Here is a 21,736-nt window from a genome sequence, read left to right as displayed (position 1 = left end):
GGAGGAAGATTTTTTTTTTCCAATGAATATTAATGTTAGCCCGCGACTTTGATCCAGTTTTGAATTTTGGCCCACTGTATATTTGAGTTTGACACCCCTGCACTATACCTCCTCTGCACATGTCCACGTCATCTCAGACTCGCCTCTTGAACTGTGTCTCCAAACCTCAGCCTGAGCTGTCCCTCTGATGTACTCATTTCTAATCCTGTCCGCCCTGCCTTTTTCTTAGTGTCACCAAAGCATAGGCGCTACCACTGTTGACCGGCAATGGCGCTGTTGCGCTCGGGGGCTGTGCCAAATCCTAAAATCCACAAACAGAAAGAAGCACATCTGGGGGTTTGTTCAGCTGTTACTATAAAGAGCATTAAAATGACTCAGTCACTGCTATTTGATTGAAAGTTAAAGGCATACAAGCCTCGCTAATTTTCTCCCACGCTCTTCAACACAGTAACCACCAGACAGCAGGAGTGCGCCATCATAGAGTGAGAATACATAGATCTGACGTTCCTAATGCACGTTTTCCATCTTTCTTTTCTTTTCTTTTCTTTTTTAAAAAAAAACTTGCACCCTGACATTGTGCATCATTTAGTGTGTTCTCGTGGCAAACAGTGTACATCCGCGCGGAAGCCATGTTTGTAGTTGCAGCCTAATTGCCCAGTGTCCTTTCTGGTAGTCGCACTTCTGGCAGACTGACTCACTCTGCACAGTAATCGTCCGCCAACATTGGTAGACAGCGGCTGCTCGTTTACGGAAGCGCTCTTGGTCGCTCGCGCTCTCTCTCACACCGTCCGGGACGTCTTCTGTAATTTGAAGGGCACGGGGCACGGACGTGCTGCTGCAGCCTGTGTCTTTAAACACAGGAAGGGGAAATGTGTTTCTGAGGCATGTAGCGTGCCTGGCTAAACCCACCAGCTCCTCCTCTCTCCTACCTCCCGCTGAGGAAGGAAGGAAGGAAGGCGAGAAAAGCGCTTGAGATGCCGATGGTTTCATCAGAGAGGCGACTGGAAATAAAAGTTGAGCGCGTTTCTTTTTTCCCAATTTTTTCTTTCTATAATTTCCTGTAAATTCCCATCTTCCATCGGCGCTCCGGACAGACAGACAGACTCTGCAGAACCCCAGCTCTTAAAAATTCTCCGCGCAGACGATCGCAAACAGGTAAAGGTGATAATTAATGAGACACGCATGCGTTATGTTCTTGATTGAAACCTATTAGGAGCATTTGCGGCGTTACAACGATATGCTTCTGTTACACAACTTTCAGCTTTCCTTAAAACAGAATACATATAGAGACGCTTGTGTTACCGAGACAGGAAGTGTTAATTGCTGTTACGCCTTAAGAGCAGCTGCAGAAAAATTCCAGAAACCTGACTTCGTTGCCGTGGATGTGTGCGTACACGTGCGCGCTACATCATTTGTTTATAATATGAAAGTATGATAAGACATTAACTAAAAAAAAATTAAAATTAAAAACTGTCTTTCCACCTTTTGCATAGCTTTACACACGCATGCCCACAGGCTGCTTGTCATCTTTTCCACCCTCATCTCATACATAAGGGCTCACAAACACATGCATACTTAGTGTCTTAACTCAGATGTGATGCACAACACAGCACTGTTAAAACTGACCTTCATTCTCTTTTCCAGCCTAAGGAAGAGTGTAATTAGGCCAAGTACTCGGCTGCTGTTCTTGTTCCAGCCGAGGTGTCACAGCCATCTGTGGCACAGGAAATGTGAATATTTACAGCAGGCTTACATGCAAGATTCTAATGTTTACATACAAGATATCAGATGAATGAAAAGCACTGTTGGCTTGTTAGGGATGTTTGCATATTACACAATGTTTGTGTGTCATTTAACTGACTGTTGTTATAAATGTAGCATTATGAGGTAAACCATTCAGTTACTTAATCCCTTACATGTAATAGGAGTTATGTGGGGGTTCATGATAGAATGTCTCCACTCCGGATTTCAAAACAGTGTGTGTAATGTCAGCTCAAAGGACTGATTATTACTCAACGCTTTTGTCAGTGTATACAAGAATGATTACAGCGATGATGCGAAGATGCAGTTGCAGAATTTTGTGATTTGAATCAGTTCCTTTGGCTTGTATTTAAATACTGCTCAGGAAGGAAAACTGTGAGTAATGAACCAACGTCTCTGTGAGAGATCCTTTTGCTATCTTGCAAATGCAGACATTAGTCCACACGGTCGGAAGCTGTTTCACATTCCTTTAGCTACATTCATCTCAATTACTTGACAGTGTGCAACAAACATATGCATGAAGATTACTCGCTATATAAGATGCTGCTTTTGCAACATGGTGACCAATGTTCCCTATGGAGAGTCTTCGAAGCAGAAAGCTTTAGGAAGTGAATCTTTCCATTCGACGGATTTCTATAATTGGTAATGGACAGAACTGGAAATTGCAACTCACAACATAGTTTTGCAGTGCAGACAGCGCACTGTGTGTTGTCAGCACGTGTCTTAAGTGTTAGACTGTAGGAGAAATCATTGTGACATCCTGCAGCCCTGGCTATGACCTGATCAGAAAGATGCAGCCCCTTGGATACAGAGGAGCGATACTCAGTGGCATTAGGACCTGGAGGAGCCATTTACAGCTGTGGCAGCAGCTGCCGGTGTCGTTTCAGTACGGGTCATCATTAGTATCCCTGTCACAGGGGCATATGGCTCTGGAGGCTCTCAACACCAATGCACTGCTTGGCTGTAACTCCAGCATTCAACACTAAAGAGGGCAAAATGTGACTGGCATGTCAGCTGGAATCTGTGTGTGAACAAGGAATAGGATAAAACATTGGCATTTCAATATATTTAATTCCTTCTCCATTTGATCCAAAATATAGATATTTTTTTAATTAAGCCATGCTCTAAATGATTCCCTTGGTAGTTGGACTTACCTGTGTCAGTATTCCATGACTCGTCGCAGTAGCTTTTGTCAAATGAATGAGGGTCAGCTGAACAGACGTTAATGAACTTGTGGTGTAGTTGGGGGGCTTTGATGGTCAGCAAGGCAAAACAATTCAGAAAGCTAATTAAAGTCTTTAAGCCTGGAGGTGCTTGTATGGGGGAATGTGTCTGTAATGTAAACACACCAGAACCATTTTTATTAGACCGCGTGCAAGCTGGGCACAGTAAATGAAGAGGCTACACTAAAGACAATCTAATATCCTCAAAATGCTTCTTAAGGGCAAAGAATTCAAAATGCTGGATCTAGTAGAGATCTTGCAAGTGAAGTAGTTTTTTTAAGGCATTTTTTTGTAGTTGCACAACTATGACATCACACCAAAGTGATTGGTCACTTACAATGTTGAACCTGGATCAACAATAATTATGATGATGTGGGAACAACACCAACAAGTGGATATCAGATCGTGCACACAGTAATGTCAGTGGGGCTGTGTGGTTACCTCAGATTAAATTTAGAAGAGAAGCAATTAGGAAACTTTCAAAATTCTCCCAAATGACTCTTGTCCATAGAGCCCGAGGTTTTCCACATTCACTGGTCATTATATTAGATACACCTATTCATATAAAAGCAAACATCTAATCAGTAAATCACATGACAGGAACTCGGGGCATTTGGTTATGTCAAGATGACCTGCTGAAGTCCAAACCAAGACTCAGAATGGGGAAGGAAGAGTATTTAAGTAACTTCGAATGTGTCGTGGTTGCTGCTGGGCTGGTCTCGGTATTTCAAAAACTGCTGGTCTACTGGGGTTTTCACACTCAACTATCACTCAGGTTTACAGAGACTGGTCTAAAAAAAGGGAAAATATTCAGTGATTGGAGGTTCTCTGGGTAAAAGTACCTTGTAGATATCAGATGTCAGAGGAGAACGACCTGATTACTTTGAGGTGATGGCAAGGTACCAATAACTCAAGTGTCCACTCCTCATAACCAAGGTATGCAGAAAAACATCTCTGAATATTCATCAAACCTTGAAGCTGATGGGCTACAGCAGCAGAAAACCACTCCTGGTGCCACTCCTGCTGAGAACAGGAAACTGAGGCTACTATTCACAAAATTGGACAACAGAAGATCGGAAAGACATTGCCTGGTCTGTTGAGTCTTGATTTGTGCTTCAACATTCAGATGGTAGGGCCAGAATTTGGTGTAAACTACATGAAAGCATGGATCCATCCTGCCTGTTGTCAATGGTTCAGGCTACTGGTAGTGGCGTAGTGTGGGGGGACATTTTATTGGCACACTTTGTGCCCTTTAGTATCAACAGAGTATTGTTTAAATGCCACAGCCTGCCTGAGTATTGTTGCTGACCATGCTCATCCCTTTATCACCAAAGTGTACCCATCTTCTAATGGCTGCTTCCAGCAGAATAGCGCACCATGTCACAAAGCGCAAACTATGTTTTGAACATGATTAGTTCATTGCACTCAAATAGTCTCCATAGTCACCAGATCCAATAGAGCACCTTTAGGATGTGGTGGAACATCATGGACGTGCAGCTGACAAATGTGCAGGAACAATGTGATGCTGTCTTGTTAAAATGGATCAAAATCCATCCATTCACTTCTACTTACCCTTTTCAGGGTCGCAATGGAGTCTATCCTAGCTGTCTTAGGGCGAGAGGCAGGGTACACCCTGGACAGGTCGCAGGACAGAGACAACCATTCATGCTCACCTCCACGGTTGTGTGTTTCCAGTCAACCTATCTCCACTAACTGCATGTCTTTGGACTCTGGGAACATGCAAACTCCACACAGAAACCCCACCTGATGGTGGACCTTGTTAAATCTGTGCAACAAATAATTGATGCAGTTCTAAAGGCAAAAGGGGTCCAATCAAGTACCAGCAAGGTGACCTTAGTACATTTGCTGTTAAGTCTATTTCTTTCAGCTGTAATTTTAAATAATAGCTCAACTGCAATATTTTAAAACCTGAAAAATGATAATGATAGTGAAGCGTATGAATGATAGCGTATTGTTAGTTAATTGGTAGATCCCAAAACTGGTGTCAGTACTGTAATTCAGAGCCAGTGGTTTAAATCCCTCCACCCATCCATCCAGTTTTGGGTCATGGTTGACCTTGAGTCTATACCAGCTGTCATAAGGCAGTTACACCTTGGACAGGTTGCCAGTCTATCACAGAGCCACTACAAAAGATCAAAGTCTGTGTGTGGAAATAGAAGAAAAAATAGTGTGTCACTGTCATCCAAAACTGTATAGTCAGTGAATCCCACCAAAGAAGCCAAGGAGGCTGGTTGGAGCATGCTGTTTGGGTTACACCACATCCTTCCTGGCTCTCTCAGCTCTCACCCCCTCAAGAGGCTGCATGTAAACACTATGACACATTTGTTATTATCAAATCATTCCACTCTCTCCTCTCTGAACGTGAGTGGAATAAAAATTGGCAGCCTGTTGTAATTGTTCCCAGAAAGGCAAATATTTGGCTCTTCCTCCGTCATGCAAGAAGGAAATGAGAATGTTAGAAAGATGAACTGAACTCGATCTAGATTTTCAGTCTTCTCTCTCATTTTTCATTTTTCCACATCTCTGAGCACTTGAACATACTTTACCATTGATTACAATCTCTGTATGGTTGTTGTGACGGTAGCATATGATGTCTTGCGTTGATAGTGGCTGTGAGGTGGCTGGCTGAGAGAAGACGACACAGAGCCTCAAGGGTCGCCTTTTAGTCCAGATGGGTTAAGAGAGGAAAGAAATGGAACGTTTTTAGCCCGGGAGTAGTCTACATCCAAAAACTAAGCAGTTCGGTGTCCATACACTAAAGGTTGGAAGCCGGAACAACAGAATTTGGGGAAGATGGGGAGCGAAAGGATTAGAGAAATGGAACGATAAGAGAGCAGGGGGGATTAAAGCCTGGAAAAATACACAGTGCCAGAGGGAGGTGTGAGAGGATCAATTTGGAGACATTCTGCAAAAAGACTCGGTGCTATCGCTGAATGAAGGGCTGACTCGGCTGGCTCTTCCTCCCGCTGCCCTCAGCTCGTTTTGCACCCACCCACTCCCACGTGTGCCCACTCACCCTCCTCCTTCATGCTCCCCCACCCGACTAAATGTCATACATGGATCATAAGAATACTTTATGCCCAGTCAGGCACCAGGTTATTGGTGAACTGAAGGACCAGCATGTTAATGAGCACATGTGGAATACAGAGGTGACCCTCCTCCCTGCGTTAAAGCCACAACCTCCTGCTGCTCAAGGTCATGTGAATAAATATGAGGGAGCTGTGTTGCCTCTGTGTCCCCAATGATTCCTGTGATTTTCATCCACAAGGTTAGGTTTGTCCTCACCCTCACCCTCACTACCACCACCACCCCCACCCCCACACATGTTACACTTGAAACGCCACTGACTCGCAGATCCGTCACCGTTTTGTGCCCAAATCAGCTTTTTTCCCAGCTTGTCCCCGACCTGTCCCTAAGATTTTTACATGGTGCACATTTTTTGCACTTAGATTAAAAATTGTCATTTAAATGGGACTTCAGTAGCTTGTGCTGCTTTTGTATTTTATCAATCCACAGTCGAGAAACGCAAATGAGATAAGGACAATGATTGAATACGTCGTTGCGTGAATAAATACCCTATTTGAATTCGTTATTTATCTCTCTGCAGCTTCCTCTCTCTGCGTTGTTGCTGTTGTGGTTTATTCTGGGCTGTTGCATTTTGCTCTTCTGGACCGTGCAGTGGTTCCTCGTGTTAGTGTGTGACAGGTGCTTTGAGCTGATATGAACTGACTGAGTATCTCCCTGGTTACTGGAGGACGGGCAGGGGGCTTAGGTAGAAGCAGAGAGGATGATGAACTGTGTCCAGGCTTTTATTCACAAAATTTCCAATCCTGTAGCCACAGTAAGACAACATGCCTCTTTGTGTCTCGTTATGCTTTATGCTCTTTATTCTGTTATGTGAGTTTTGTTTCGTCATTGTATTCGATACATTCAGCTGTTTCCAAGGCCATGAGAAACCAGGTAATTGAACATTCATGATGCGGGGAGCCAGAATGACTCACTCAGTTGTTCTGCTGGGTCAGTCTTATGACGGTCTTTTAGTCATCAGCCGAATTGGTGTGTCATTTGTTAAAAAGGCTACAGGTTGTGTTGTGCAGTGTTACAAGTTCACTGTGTACTTTGTTAGCTCCATTTATTACCCAGCGTTATATTTTCTAATATATGCTCTAAAATACAAAAGTGATGTGTGCCATCTGAGTTGATACAGTCTGTTTTTGTCGTCACAGAAATCTTAAGAAATGGACCAAGATAATCCAACCCAGCTCCAGACCTCAGAAGGCAACCCAAACAGCGAAGCAGCAGCTGTAACAGCAACTTCAGCTACGCCTTCAGATACGTCAGCTCCTGCCACCGACTCTAGCACTGGCCAACACGCAGTGCCTGCCAGGCCTCGGCGGCCGCAGAGGACTGCCAGAGTTGAGGGCTCTGTAGATATCTCTGAACTCAAAGCCGAGCCCAAAGCAAAACCCACTGCACTGCCTAACCAGGAGGAGTGCGACCCTGATGGCAGTGTGGCCAGTCATTCCAAACCCTCTCACCCTTCAGCAGTCATGCTCTCAGAGGAGTATACTGGGCCCGGCATTAAGGCTGGTCCTAAAGGTCCAGGCCACCACCCAGTAAGAGCTGCCTCCGTGCCCCACCCATCTGCCAGCAGGCATGTGCCTCATCACCTGAACCCTCATGCACAGAGAGCTCTCTCTGTGGCAGGTACAGCTGACACTCAGGCGCAGACTGTGGAAGACTTCAGGCAAGTTTCCTGTGTGTGTGTGTGTGTGTGTGTGTGTGTGTGTGTGTGTGTCTGAGCATGCCTCGGCCCTGTCCTGCCCAGACAGCTGAGACAGATTAACTGTGGCACACATCACATTTATTTATATTCATTGATAGTGACACTGGAAGGTTGCAATTATAGTAAACATGAGGCCAAAGTGTGGCAAGTTTTTGCAGAATGATGTCACTGTATTTCTATTATCATTGTTTCTGTGCGTAAAAATTTGGGAATAATGGCCTGAATATTGAAAAGTTTCATTATAGACATTTAATGTTTTTATAAATTACATAATAACCCATTTATGGAGTGAAACGTCTTTCTGTTAAACCTTTTTGCTAAGGGTAATATATTTATATCTGAATGGCCTTTGTGTCTGTCCTGACAAAATCATCCACAGAAAATCATCCACAGCCGATGTGGATGATTTTCTGAGGTGAAGCCTCGCAATTAAACTGTATCAACCGACACTGATGAATCAATGACCTGGACGATATTTCCACAATCAGATACATAAATTCATCCTCACATCCAGTTGGTAACTCTCACAGAAACCATGTTATTGAAGTTGCTTTGGCCTAGTCACAGTTGCTGCGCATCTGCAAGCCCCTTGGCAACCCACCTCCACCCCACTGCACCTTTATTGCTGTGTCAGGCTCAATATTTGTTGTTGTTGATGCCTGGGCTGTTCGTACTTGCTGGTTGTACTGCTGCTGTGGCTTCAGAGGGATAGCAGCAGAGCCGTAACACCAAATATCAAGGTTGTAGTAACACTGATTAGTGGATCCTCAGGGGATCGTTTTTTATAGAAGCGCAAAAATTAAGCTAATGATAAGAAGTTCAATGAAGATTAATTTAACGATAACACTATTAGATCCTGAGCACTGTAAAAAGCAATTAGTCCCCCTGCATTAGGAAGAGGTTTCATACTTATTGGTATGCTTAAAAGTTTTGATGTTTAAAATATAGTATCAGATTATGAGACGTGTCCTTTATTTAGGATGAAGAGAGGTGACTGTATCCTCACCACATCTTACACCCTTGGATTTGTTTGGCATATAAAGTAGAAACTTTAGGATCTAGGCATGTTATATTCCATTAAAATCCATTTTCTCAGTATTGCATGTAACTGGATCCTGGCCCAGTGTACACTCTGGCTGAGAGACAGGGTTTACCCTGGAGGTCTCTAGTCTTTTAAAGAGGCAATTAGAGCTACAAAGACAAACATGTCCTCTCATTTACATTTATATGAGTGATTTAGGTTTTATTTACTTTGTCTGCATGTCTTTGACTGGCCCAGGTGCTGGGAAACAATATTATCAGTTTGTCTGTTGCAGCTGGCTTTCAGTGCCATTTATTTTAATTTAATATTTTTAAGTAATTTAGTAAAGTTTTCCTGAGTATGAATCAAAATGAGTGACTTTGTGAAGCTAAAATAAGCCTGTTCTGTTTACAGGATTTGTAGACGATGTCACATAATGTTGAAAGACGGTCAAGGCTTTGCATTGTCGTGAAACATCGACTGAAAGGATTCATGTCGATGTGATCTGCTGTTGCATTCACTGTAGGTTTGTCTGTAGGTTGTGACACAGGTGAGTAGGAGATGAGTGCTTGCAAGAGTTTTTTATATAGCGTCCTTTTCCAACAGGCTGCACATCATCACTTGGAATGTGGGTTCAGCCACACCACCCGATGACATCACTTCTCTGCTCGGGCTGAATGTGGGTGACGGAAACACAGACATGTACATCATCGGGTGAGTGTTTTGCCTCGACGATCTCGTTTGCTCAGCATTAAAGCCGATTGGCCTGTTTATATGCACGTCAGCGCTGCAGACAATGCATCTAATGAGCAGTCAGGCCCAGATTTGAATGTCTCTCTCTCCTTATGGAAAAAACAAAAGTGCCTTGATTACATTATCAAAGCACGCTCTCATTAGCTCCTTTTCCTTGTCTGTCTGCTCTTGACCCTTTTACCCTGCTCTGTGTCTTTTTTGTTTTTCTTCAAGGCTGCAAGAAGTAAACTCAATGATTAACAAAAGACTGAAAGACGCCCTCTTCACAGACCAGTGGAGCGAAGTCTGCATGGAGAGACTCAGCCCCTTTGGTTATGTGCTGGTCAGTAATGGCTTCTGTTGTAAACACATATGCACACTCTTATGGTGAAGTGCTCAACAGCTTAGATGTATCGTGGGATTCCTGACGAGCTTGCCGCTTCTTACTCTCTCAGCTCATTTTGTTCCCTGAGCAACGGATGGGGTGATAATTTGCTAGAAGCGTGTAATGTCAGCAAATCTGTTATCTTATCCTGTCTGCCAGGCTGCTAATGTCGAGCTCTTACTGACTGTCGGTCTCCCTTTTTGAACCTTCAGACCTGTGCCCCTCTTTCTCTGTCTTTCAGTATCACTATAGCTACAAATACCGATTGTAGGTGTACTAATATAGAAGATAGGGATAAGTACTATCTTAAGAGCTCCAGTAGGTTTCATGTGTTACAAGGAGTTACAAAAATACAGATTAGTTTTATTAAATTAAATAAATTTTCCATCATATTTCATTCCAGTACGCTCATACACACAGTCCCACACACCAGTGCACACTCTTTAGACTCTCCTTATAGACAGCGTAGCTCACATAGGAAAGTCAGTCTGAGTACAAGTAGAAAAAAATCCACGTAAAGTCCATAAAATCCAGAGATAAGAGTAATGCAAATCCACAGTTTATGATGAAAAAGATAGTGTCTTTGATGATGAGAAGAAATTACCCAGTAGCAGGAAAAAAAGAGAGAGAGGCTTGTCATTGAGTGATCCCCTCTGATCTTCAGTAAGTTCAGCCCACTTTTATTTCCACTGGTCGCTTTATTTAGCGGCTTCTCCTGAAGCCCCTTTTGCAGTATTTCCACCTTTATTTTTTTAACTCCTGTTCCTGGTATTTTCCACTAAATAAAATGTACTACTATTGTAGCTCATAGATGAGATGTAATGATGCTGTAAAGATTAATCATAGTTAACTACTGTTTTGATAGGAAAGCAAAAGTCAAGAAAGGGGATTCTTATGTGGAATAAGTGTTATGCACATATTTTTAGTATATATTTAATATTGTTTCAAAATCAAATACGACATTAAAGGAATAAAAACATTATTGTCAGATAAAAAAAATCAAACCTTTTGATTTCATTTGTATTGTTTGTGTTTAAACGCTGTGGTCGGTATTTGTCTGGCTGCGTCTGCAACAATGCTTGGCTCAGTTGGCATGGTGAGCCAGGCCGTGTGAATCAGCTGTCGAGTTGAAAGAGCTAGACAAACGTCTCCCAGGGTGCTGTTTTATTTTTGGATCTCGTTGTTGTCAGTGTTGATGGGCCTCTGACAGTGTGACTGATGCTGTCCTTGGGCTATCTCGCAGTCCTGCTACGTTAGTTTAAACCTTGTTAATGATCATCGCGATGTGACCTTTTTTGAGTTTCTAGTAGAAATCAATGCCGTGAACAGATCGAGGGGTTGTCAGGCTAACAAGTAAAGTGAGATGCACGGTTGCTACTGATGTTCACCATAGTTCCTGTACAAGTAAGCTACAATTTAAGTGCTCTGAATAGCAAAGGCAGTCTGGCCTTTCTGATTGCAACGTGGTTTAATCCACTAAAAGCAAGACTTCTCTTTTTCTGTGTTTCTGTGTCCATCTCTGTTACAGATGATAAAGAATGCACTAAACTTTTTCCAAATAACATCACACTCACAGCTCATTTCTTTAGTCATGTTTGTGCTGTACAAGGTCAAACATACGCTGCTGGACTCATGGCCCCGCTCTGTCTCTGTCTCTCACACATTTGTCTTTGGGCTTTAATGTCTTTTCTGTGCTTGGTCAAAATGTGGCTTGGCAGCCTTCAGCAGATTTCTGTGTTTTGTTTTGTTTTGTTTTTCTTTGTTTAATTATGATGATGGGAATTTCTGTTCATCCACAGTGTATGCAGGCCAAGGTACCCTCTCCTCATACTTTACCCAAGTGCACGCAGACCCAATCGTTATGTGTCCTCACACAAATGACAAAAAAAAGAAGTTGGTCCACTTTACGGTTCACTAGAATCCATTATGCAACAGCCAGTTAGTGTGCAAGCAAGAGGATCTCCTGTCACGCGGAGATGTATGCCTCCATTTCCACCCGCGGGGCATTTAGACTGGGTGTGATTGTGCTTCTTCCGACTGTGGATGGGGGTTGGGATGTGTGGACAACTGGAGAAGGCAGCGGGGAGGAGGCATGAACATGGGAAGGGTTGACATCTCGTGTAAATGGCATGTAACATTCCTCACTGTCTTGTACTGAACAAAAATAGCACCAGAGGTGCACTAATGTCAAATCCTGCATATTATCATGAAACGCTTGGTGGGATGTTGAAGGACTTTGAGAAAGGTAAGGGGCAAATATCAAAGGTTTTAGTGGTTTTTAACCTCAGTAAGTGTAGATGCTGTGGCAAAAGCTGCTCAGGGCTTTATGTGAAGTAGCTGTGGAACTAGACCACATGTTCCTGCAGGCCAAAATGGAAATGCAAGTTGGTAAAAAGAGGACGAGTGCGAGGGATGCCAGGAGATTTTATATTCATGTTGTAAGGCTGATGTGCAAGTGAACTTTACAGCTGCTCTCCTTAGCAAATTATGCAAAGCATGTCCTCATAACTCTATTTACATTATCCCGTCTAATTCTTCATGGCTTTCTCTTCTCTAGGTTACATCCCAGCGGATGCAGGGAGTGTTACTGCTGGTTTTTGCCAAATATTTCCATTTGCCGTTCCTGCGTGGAGTCCAGACTGAGACCACTCGCACAGGCCTGGGGGGTTACTGGGTGAGCTGGCTACTGACATTTTGTTGTGACCAGCACTGCATTATGGAAACTTCCCACGGAAAAACAAAGCACTACAGAGAAGTGGACTATATCTCGGTTTTATTTTTAGGCTGGTATCTCTTTCCTACGTACCCTCATATAGAAATGGGACACACCAAATATCTGCACATCAGCTCTTGCACTTTGTTAGTCAAATGTGGCTTCATCCAGTTTTATGTAAATAAAGAGATAGATGCTGGTATCTTGCAGCCAGCTGTTATTAACATTTGGAAAAGTCAAGCATAAAAAAAATGAACCAAAGGCAAACTGCTGACTGGAGTGATATTCCAATCTAATAATTTTTTAATGTGTTTTAAGCTTGAAAAGTAAAATATATTTTTACCAAAAAGCAACTGCTTTACAGCAGTTTTGTCAACAAGCACAGTTTTATTTAGAAAGGAGGTTAGTTGCAACATTTCTACGCACACTTTTTTCAAAAGTAAAATTCTCATTTTATAAACTCAAATGACATCGACGTGTACTGTGGGTTTTATAACGCACTATCTTTGGTGTTGTTGTGGGTCAGAACAGTGGGAAGTTGTGTGCCGACTCATCTTGACCCCACCTTTGTGCTCTCTGCTGTTATCATTAAATATTGATATTGTCCCTCAGTATTCCTTAATGAGTGAACTTCCTGTTTGTGGCTGAGACACATATAATACAGTGGAAAATCGTAGCATACTAATTACTGTTTTTATTGGCTTTTTAATCACTAATAACATACATTGAATTCATTTGTTTCCACTTAACTTCTCTTCTGCTTGCTCCTTGCTACAGGGGAATAAAGGTGGAGTGAGTGCCCGCATGTCAGTGTACGGTCACACCATCTGCTTTCTCAACTGCCACCTCCCGGCTCACATGGAAAACTCAGATCAGCGGATGGAGGACTTTGAGAGCATCCTGCAGCAGCAGCAGTTTGAGGGCCAGGCTGCCACTGGGGTTCTTGACCATGAGTATGTCAGTTCACAGAAACACAGAAACTTTAGGTTAATGTATAAGCTATGACCAAAAGTCAGACGCTACTTATTCGCTCTCTTACGTCGGTCCATTAAGGCTGAAACAGTTGCAGAACCCCAGAGTTTGACTTTGAAAAGGCAGGATTCAACATTATGGATGAGCTAATGAGAAATATCTCTGCGTCTGTCAGTTGCATTGTAGCTCCTTTTGCACCTTACCTCCTCCAAACCAGCATGTTTTCTTCTCAGCAGACACATTCTCAGCATTTTCTCCTGGAAGTCTAAATGCTTATGATTATGTGGTGATTGTAGGTTACAATCGTATGTAAAGTTTTCACAGGACTCTCTGCAGTCCTGTGACTAAGCACGCCACATCATTCACTAGCTTGTAGAATCACCTTTAGCAAGAATAAGATGAAACCATATTTGCCTGTATGACTTTATCCGTCTCTCTTGTCATTGCGGAGGAACTTTGGTTTGGTTTTTTTAACATCGTTGCTTCAGTTCATTGAGGTTTGCAGGCATTCATTTATGCACAGATCTCTTAAGGTCCTCTCACAGCATTTCAATCTGGTCGAGGTCTGGACTGGGCCATTAAAGTACATTTTATTGCTGCACTTCAGTTCATTGTCCTGTTTCATGACCCAATTGGGGCCAATCTTTAGCTGTCAGACAGATGGCCTCACATTTGACTTTAGAATACCTTGGTATACGGAGGAGTTCATGTTCGATTAAGTGACTAGAAGATGCCTGGGTTGCAAAACTGTGCTGTGCTTTAATGCCAAACATCTGCACTTTGGTCTCGTCTGTCCAAAGGAAATTATTACAGAAATTGTCAAGAAATTTATCATTTAACATGTTGACTGAGGCCTGGGAGAGTCTCAGGTGTAGCTTTTGGGTTTTCTGCAATTTCTCTGAGCGTTGCACAGTCTGATGTTTGGGTCAGTTTGGTGGGACATCCACTCCTGGGAAGATTGTGGCATTGTGTTAGCATACACTCGAATGATCCAGACCTGCAAACTGCCAGAACTCCATCTTTTCAACGTAACAGTATGTTATGCTGTAAAATTTGATTGCAAAGTGGGCTATAATTTGATGAGGTTTCCCACTGTGGGTGCGAAGCTGTGGCATCTGTGATATGATGAGTGGTAATATTGATTTTCTTGCAAAGTATCCTAGTACCTTAGGAACTATCTTTCTGAATCTTTTCTTGTAAATTTATGATTTTATGACCTAAAAAAAATTCTACTCTTTTTTTTCTCTCATAAATTTTTAGGTCTTGCCCAGAAAACTGTTTTCTCTGAATATAACCTTCATCTCCATCCTCATTTTTTTCCCTCTATATGCTGTATGTAACTGTAAGATCAACCTAGTGTTGTTTTTCCATGTTCGTGGTTTCTGAGGGAAATAATTACACAGTCATTGAGGTAACTTAAAGCGTCACATTTGTTTGAATTCACAAAATTACTCCTTTTTTTTTCAGTGTGGTGTTTTGGTTCGGGGATCTTAATTTCCGCATCGATGACCTGGAGATGCAGGTGGTTAAATCAGCCATTGATAACAACAAGTTTTCAATATTATGGGAAAAGGATCAGGTAAAACCAAACATTTATATGTATGCAATTATTGTACCCCAGCTCATCTGCATGTGGCCTTCCTCAGAAGCACTAAAAGTACTCATCTCATAGCAACTGAGGAGTGTGTATATTGAAATTCTATCCATATTTATTTTTCTTATTATTATTCCAGTGCATTCAGCCTGAAATAAATGTAAAACTGTATAGAGAAGTTCTTTATTTTATGAGACGAAAGCTGAAATGATGTTAGTCAGGAAGTGGTGCAGTGTGTAGGGAATGCCACTAGAGGGTGATACAGAAACACACTATTCCCATGAGCAGTGTCAGTAATTGTTGAAGGTATGTGACGTCTTCTGATTGGTACTATGATTTACAGCTAAACATGGCCAAAGACAGCGAGACAGTGTTAGAGGGATTCCAGGAGGGACCGCTGAAATTCCCTCCTACCTACAAGTTTGATGTTGGAACAAATACATACGACACAAGGTTGGTGATGCCGGGGGTGATTTTATGAATTCTAGGCCACTAACCAGATACCTTTAACACACATCCTCTGAAAGGCTCTTGCTGTCTTAAATGAATCCTTACAGTTCGTATTTTATCCTCAATCTATTGTTTTCAAACATGGCGTCATTTATTTCTTTATTTTTGCCATGCCCCATCTTTTTGTTTCTGGAAACATCCCAGTGGGAAGAAACGTAAACCAGCTTGGACTGACCGGATCCTGTGGCGTCTGAGAGCCACGGCACCTGCTGGTGCAGGGAAGCGTGGCTCCATTTCAGGGCTAACGAGTGGCGCCAAAGTGACGCAGCACAACTATCGAAGTCACATGGAATTCACCGTCAGTGACCACAAACCAGTTTCTTCCATCTTTACTCTTCAGGTGAGAAACACTAGGGTATGTCTGTGCAGGCTCTCAGTCATCCAGGTCATGGTTGTTTTAGGATCCGAGGGTACGTTATGAGGATGATTTTGAGCAGTATTAGGCCTTTGCATCTTTGAAATTAGTCTGTAGTTGATAATACAATAAATACATATTCTGTTGCTAATCAGAGTAGTTTGGCTAGAAATGTAGAATATTTATGATAAAGTCAGACAATGAAATAAAGAAAATATTTAAAGAATATATACACATGCTGAATGAATTTGGAGCGGGCTTTTGATACCGTACTATTTTTGATAAATAAAATTCATATATCTGTCTCACGTGGAGGGCTAAACAGGGCTTTCCTCTGCTCTCAGTTATTTTCAACAGGTTTGTGTAGACAAATGCCAGATAGCTGTTAAACTAACAGCAGCTAACCGCTCTGTGTTCATAGCTACTAGCCAAGTATAGACTGTCACATTGAACATAGTTCTTTAAACCTTACTATAAAATCACATTGACCAAATCAAACCAATTCATCCTACTTCACAACAAACCAGATTCCCGTTGGTTGTTATTTTAAACTGATGTTACACACAGGTTTTGATTAGGCTCAAAAGATGACTGTCTCGTCAGCTGTGCCCTACTTGCCTGACTACAGTAACCCTTAAACAAGTGATTGTAAATAACTAACATTAGGTCTTACCTTTGCTTTCATATTGATTTTGCTGTCCTTCACCTACTCGATTACACCATTATTGACCTTTTCCGAGTGATATAAATAAAACTGTCTGTACTTCTGTAGACTTTCATCCTGGTGGTACAGATTTCTCCTCACAATACATACATGTGCTAAAGTGGAGCTTTTACAGGGAGAATTTCATCTCACAAGTGCCCAAATCTGCTGTTTGTTTAATCTGTCTTAAGAAATAGAAATATAACAGGCTTGTGTTGCAATGCTGTGGAGGACCAGGATATCAGAGCAGTGTTTTTAGGCTCCGCTGACAGGCACATGACTGACATTTTAGATGAGGTCAATCCTCTGCTCTCGTTATCCTTTAGGACATCGTGGAAACCTTACAGCACTTTGGTATTAAATAACTATGGTACGTGTCTTTGTAGTTCCCATACAAGGTGGATCTTCCCCTGGTCACAATCGTAGTGGAGGATGAGTGGAACAGTGTTGCTGATGCCACAGTGATATTCAAACTGGCACCCAACTACTCTCGCAGTTCTTGGGACTGGATTGGACTTTTCAAGGTAAAAACCAATACGTGAAATTAATACTACAACAAGTAGGTTGAGCATGACAAGTAATCCTGTCCATTACTGATTTTACTGACTTTTCCCATAGGTGGGTTTCAAACACTACAAAGACTATGTGGGATATGTGTGGGCCAAGCAGGAGGAATCAGATTTTCTTCGACAGGAACAACAGGTAATCTGGATGCACGTAGTCTTCAATACAAGGATAATTTTCTTTCACATTTAATGAACGTCTTATCGACTGATTTCCAGGTAACCTTTACTGAGGAGGAATTGCCTAAAGGCTCAGGAGACTTTATCTTGGGTTACTATAGCAACAACATGAGCAGCATTGTGGGTGTAACAGAGCCATTTCAGGTAATTGCAACCCACTGCTTGTTTGACGTGAAAACAGCCAAATGCTCTTTCCTTTGGTGTTCTCATCTGCATCTGTACTCTTTTTATTTCACGTTTTCCACTTTTACTTACACTCTTTTCCATCTGTCTTCAGATCCTGCTTCCCACCTCAGGCGATGACACGAGCTCTTCAGACAGCTCTGATGTCACTTCAGAAGATGACAGTACTGTTGTCATGAAGATGAGGTCCCGCAGTCCTAGCCCACGTAAGGGCAAGCACCGCAGCCATCGCAGCGGCAGCCGAAGCCGCAGCCGCTCCAGCAGTCCTCACCAGGCCAAAATGAAAGAGGTTGATGTCACCAAGGCACCTCCACCAAGCACCACTGCAGAGACAGACTGCAAGTCCATTAGAGGCCCAACAGAGGGCAGTAGCAGCCAGCTGTTTGGTCCTGAGGAGCAAGAGAAAAACTCACAGGATCCAGGAGTGTGAGCCCGGTTGTGTTTACAGCTCACATTAAAAACCTGTTGTGTCTTTAAAGTCATGCATCCACCTCACTGTAAAGTTTCTGTAGAGAAAATTTACAGTTTCCGATGCCATCCTTTTCAGGAATAGCCATCTGGTTTGTCCAGGAGGTTTACTTTGCCTTGGGTTGTTTCAGTAAGCTGTGCACATGCATGTCTTTTATTTGTAAACCCTTCACTCTCTGCTGTGTTTCTTCTCTCTTCGTCCGTTCTCAGGTGTGGTCAGCACAGGGAGCTGACACCTTTCATGAGAAACTACTCAAGGATTTTTGCTCACTTAATACTTCATAGGAACCATCATTACTGTTTTTCGACAGTGCTTTGATGTTTCTAGCAGTCATGTCAGCTCACTACGTATAAGATATTAGGATTATAACTTATACTCGACACAGATATTCCACATAATTCACTCAGTGTTTGCTGTAGTAATGGATCCATTATAGAACAAATCCTATCATACAGATAAGATTTAATTCAAAAACAATCCATAAAGTCATCACCAGCTCTGGAAACAGTCACATTATTAGTTTCTGCAATCGGAGACAGATGTGCAGCATACAGTTTGACTTGGTGATGTGGTTCTAACCTAGCACACATTATACTACAAAATATCCAGGGAGCATTTCAAATGATCCATCAGTGGGAATAAATTCCCTCGAGGGTGCATAAAAGCTGAGCAGAGCCAAAGTACGCGGAGGCTGTGATTCAGGGGACTGGGACACTAGCCATGGCGTCAGAACAACACACACCAGTGTAGAGTGAACGCGAATGTAAGGACGTTTAAATAGGCCGCCATATCCGCGCAGTGCGTATGTGATGGGTGTGGGAGGCTAGCTGTCAGCTGACACAGCATAGTTGTCTTACAAAAACTAGCTGATTGATTGCTGGCCACTTACTGCTGGACCAACTGTGGCATCGCCTACAGCAATACCTGACTCACCATGAATTGCTTTTTACACACAATGCTTGGTGTGAGTTAATGAGCCGCACTGCTTTTGCTCACAGCAAACAGCTGTTAGTTTTTAAGCAAATTAACCCACAACATGAATAACAAAGCACTTGTTTGGATCTTTTATTTCATTTATTTTTTGCATGGTGTTTAAACCCAAAATCAAGACATTTCTCATCTGGATATCTCATAAAAATGTGAGCAGGAACTCTACTGTGTAGAGCCACCATAGGGACTTGTATTGTACTGTAGGTAGTATAATACAAAAAATGACTTGCTCCACTTTTGTGAAATATCATGTTGTTCATTTATTTTCTTTATTAAAGAAGTGGAGTGGTCCTATCAGATACTTTACTTTCACTTTAATTTGATGCTTGTTTTCTCTCTTGCTCAGATCCACCCCTAATGATCCAGGTGATTAGCTGACAGTGACAGTAGTCAAAATAGTTGTGTTAGATTGCTACTGTGTGACCTATTAGACACTTTATACTGTTAAGCACTTAGCATAGGACAGTGTATACTACTGTAGCTGTAACTCTCTCTTTCTCTCTCTCTCTCTGTGTGTGTGTGTGTGTGTGTGTGTGTGTGTGTGTGTGTGTGGCTGAGGCAGTGAATGGGGTCTGTCTGCATGGTTTGCTGCTGTGGACATACTGTACATTCCAGTACTGTGGTTTTTGTGCCGTAAAGTGCTGTTTTTGACTTCCCTTGTCATAATAGTGGCCGTGAAAGTTGTTAGAAAAACTTGGTAAGGGCAGTAAAAAAAAAATTAAGTGTATGTGTTAGGTGATAAACTGCTGAGTAGTTATACTTGCTGAAATCTGGACCTGTTTGAAGCACTTCATTGTATTTAAATGTAATTCTTTGGTTTTAAAATGGGAAATAAATCTATTGGACCTTTGTTGGAAATAACGTGTAAAGACAAGTCTCACATTTTAGATAGTGTAGATGATCATGTTCTGTATTGCAGTCAATGCCAGTGACTATGTATTGTGAAATATTAATGAAAACTGTCTACAGAATGTTATTATTTTGTAATTTATGTGGCAACAATAGAAGAAAATATATGTAAAGGATAAATATGAAGTATGGTAGAAATTATCACATAGGAGACAATCTATGCCGCAAAGATTATTTTACTGAAATTCTGTATTTATTTTCTTATTTAACTGTAAAGTGAGCCTAAATTCTGCTGGCCAGCAAGGGAGCGTTATTTCTACTGAAACAATATTACAGAATATTGATAATGATTATTTTTCTTTTTTTGACAAATGATGATTTCTCCACTTAACATATTAGTAATTTCATATCAAATTCTGCTTTCACTGTCAGACGTGTAGATTGTTAAGTGTACAGGTGTTTGTATAATTGTAAACGAAACTACAAAAATACAGCAAGCCTGTGTGATCCTGTGACTGTTGGCCTAGGATGATGGTTTATCTCTGATCGTCTAATCACAGAAGCAGGAAGTTTGTTAAAGGGTTGCTTGCTTTGTCCTCCAACCAGGAAACTAGTGCAATACTGTCCAAAGAAATAATATTCTCCCTTTCAAGTTGTCTGTCTGTTTCTTTAATTGTTTCATATTTAATATCATTGTATTAAAAAATGTGTAACTATCTTATCATGTCTTATCGTTCAGGTTAATTAGTTTGACTGAAAGGTGTTTGTTTTTGTTTTTTTCTGAAAGCTGTGTCTATGGGAGAGATAACACAGAGAATGATACAGACAAAAAAAACAGTGAGTTAACTTGCAAAATACATTATAAAATGCAGTACCACAGTAATGTACCAAAGTACAGCACCATGCATAAAGTACCTGCTTTTTTTTTCTCCTTCGACAATGGTTGCTTTTTCACTCATTTTCAGTCCAGACTTTATCTTGACCATTGTCAAGAGATTTATTCTAAAGACACTTCTTCAGCTAAGAATCTAAAGGTAGAAACACACAGACGCTGCAGTTTTTACTTGCAAGGGCATGATCACAGAACGCTCACACCAGAGTGGGGGCCCTGTGAATGTGCGCTTTGTTCCTGCACTTGCCTTTATTTATATACAAAAGTAATACAACAGTGAATATGTCTATTCATTAACAGAGGAATGTTAGTATGTAGGGAGTGAAGATAAAAGTGGTTCAGGTGTATGTGTGTGTGTGTGTGTTATTCTGAAGGACGTGGCCCCTCTTCTTGAAGATAAGAGCATCCAGCTCCCCTCTTCCTGGCAGGAGTGAAATGATAACAGCTTGCTCAGCTATTATCACTGTGAGAAAGAATTTATAAAGCAAGTCTTGATTCCAACAACAGTCATAAAAGGGTCATCATGCAGTATTCTATAATATGCAAACTTATATATCACAAAAAGATTATACTGACTACTAAGTACAATTTTATATTGACAACCATTTTCAGAAGAATGTATTTTCGTTTGAGCCACTTAATACTGCCTTATGGGTCTTTTTTTTTTTTTAAAGGGACCTTACTCAAGGAATTAACCAGTGTTGTGTCCACAAATAACAGATGAGAAACAATTTAAAATTGCATCTTTAGAGACTCTGTTAGGAACCTTTTCCAAAAACATATATTTTTCTTCCCAAAAAATCCCAAAGACCACAGTTTAACAGGCATAAAATA

At 41.6% G+C, this 21,736-nt stretch overlaps 1 protein-coding gene across 1 annotated transcript; it reads left to right on the top strand.

Moving 5' to 3' along the window:
- The first annotated feature begins 680 nt into the window (after positions 1–680).
- inpp5jb (inositol polyphosphate-5-phosphatase Jb) lies at positions 681–20,662 on the top strand. The gene is made up of 13 exons (XM_006789676.3): positions 681–1,155; positions 7,232–7,752; positions 9,419–9,526; positions 9,779–9,887; positions 12,487–12,603; positions 13,420–13,595; positions 15,082–15,193; positions 15,552–15,661; positions 15,863–16,058; positions 17,163–17,300; positions 17,395–17,478; positions 17,559–17,663; positions 17,797–20,662. Exons 2-13 carry the CDS (start codon positions 7,244–7,246, stop codon positions 18,130–18,132), a joined length of 2,100 nt encoding a protein of 699 aa, XP_006789739.2. The 5' UTR covers positions 681–1,155; positions 7,232–7,243; the 3' UTR covers positions 18,133–20,662.
- Positions 20,663–21,736: the final 1,074 nt, after the last annotated feature.

This window comes from Neolamprologus brichardi, chromosome 12 (assembly GCF_056152115.1).
Source record: "Neolamprologus brichardi isolate AB-2024 chromosome 12, ASM5615211v1, whole genome shotgun sequence".
NCBI lineage: Eukaryota > Metazoa > Chordata > Actinopteri > Cichliformes > Cichlidae > Neolamprologus > Neolamprologus brichardi.
The sequence above is the reverse complement of the archived record's forward strand: the minus strand, read 5'-3'. Positions and strand labels throughout refer to the sequence as shown.

Bases quoted from the DNA above. Each gene is read 5' to 3' on its own strand.
- inpp5jb (XM_006789676.3), top strand. From the start codon at position 7,244: ATGGACCAAGATAATCCAACCCAGCTCCAGACCTCAGAAGGCAACCCA. The intron at 15,194-15,551 runs GTAAAACCAAAC...TATGATTTACAG, and splicing joins TATTATGGGAAAAGGATCAG to CTAAACATGGCCAAAGACAG. The intron at 17,664-17,796 runs GTAATTGCAACC...ATCTGTCTTCAG, and splicing joins GTGTAACAGAGCCATTTCAG to ATCCTGCTTCCCACCTCAGG.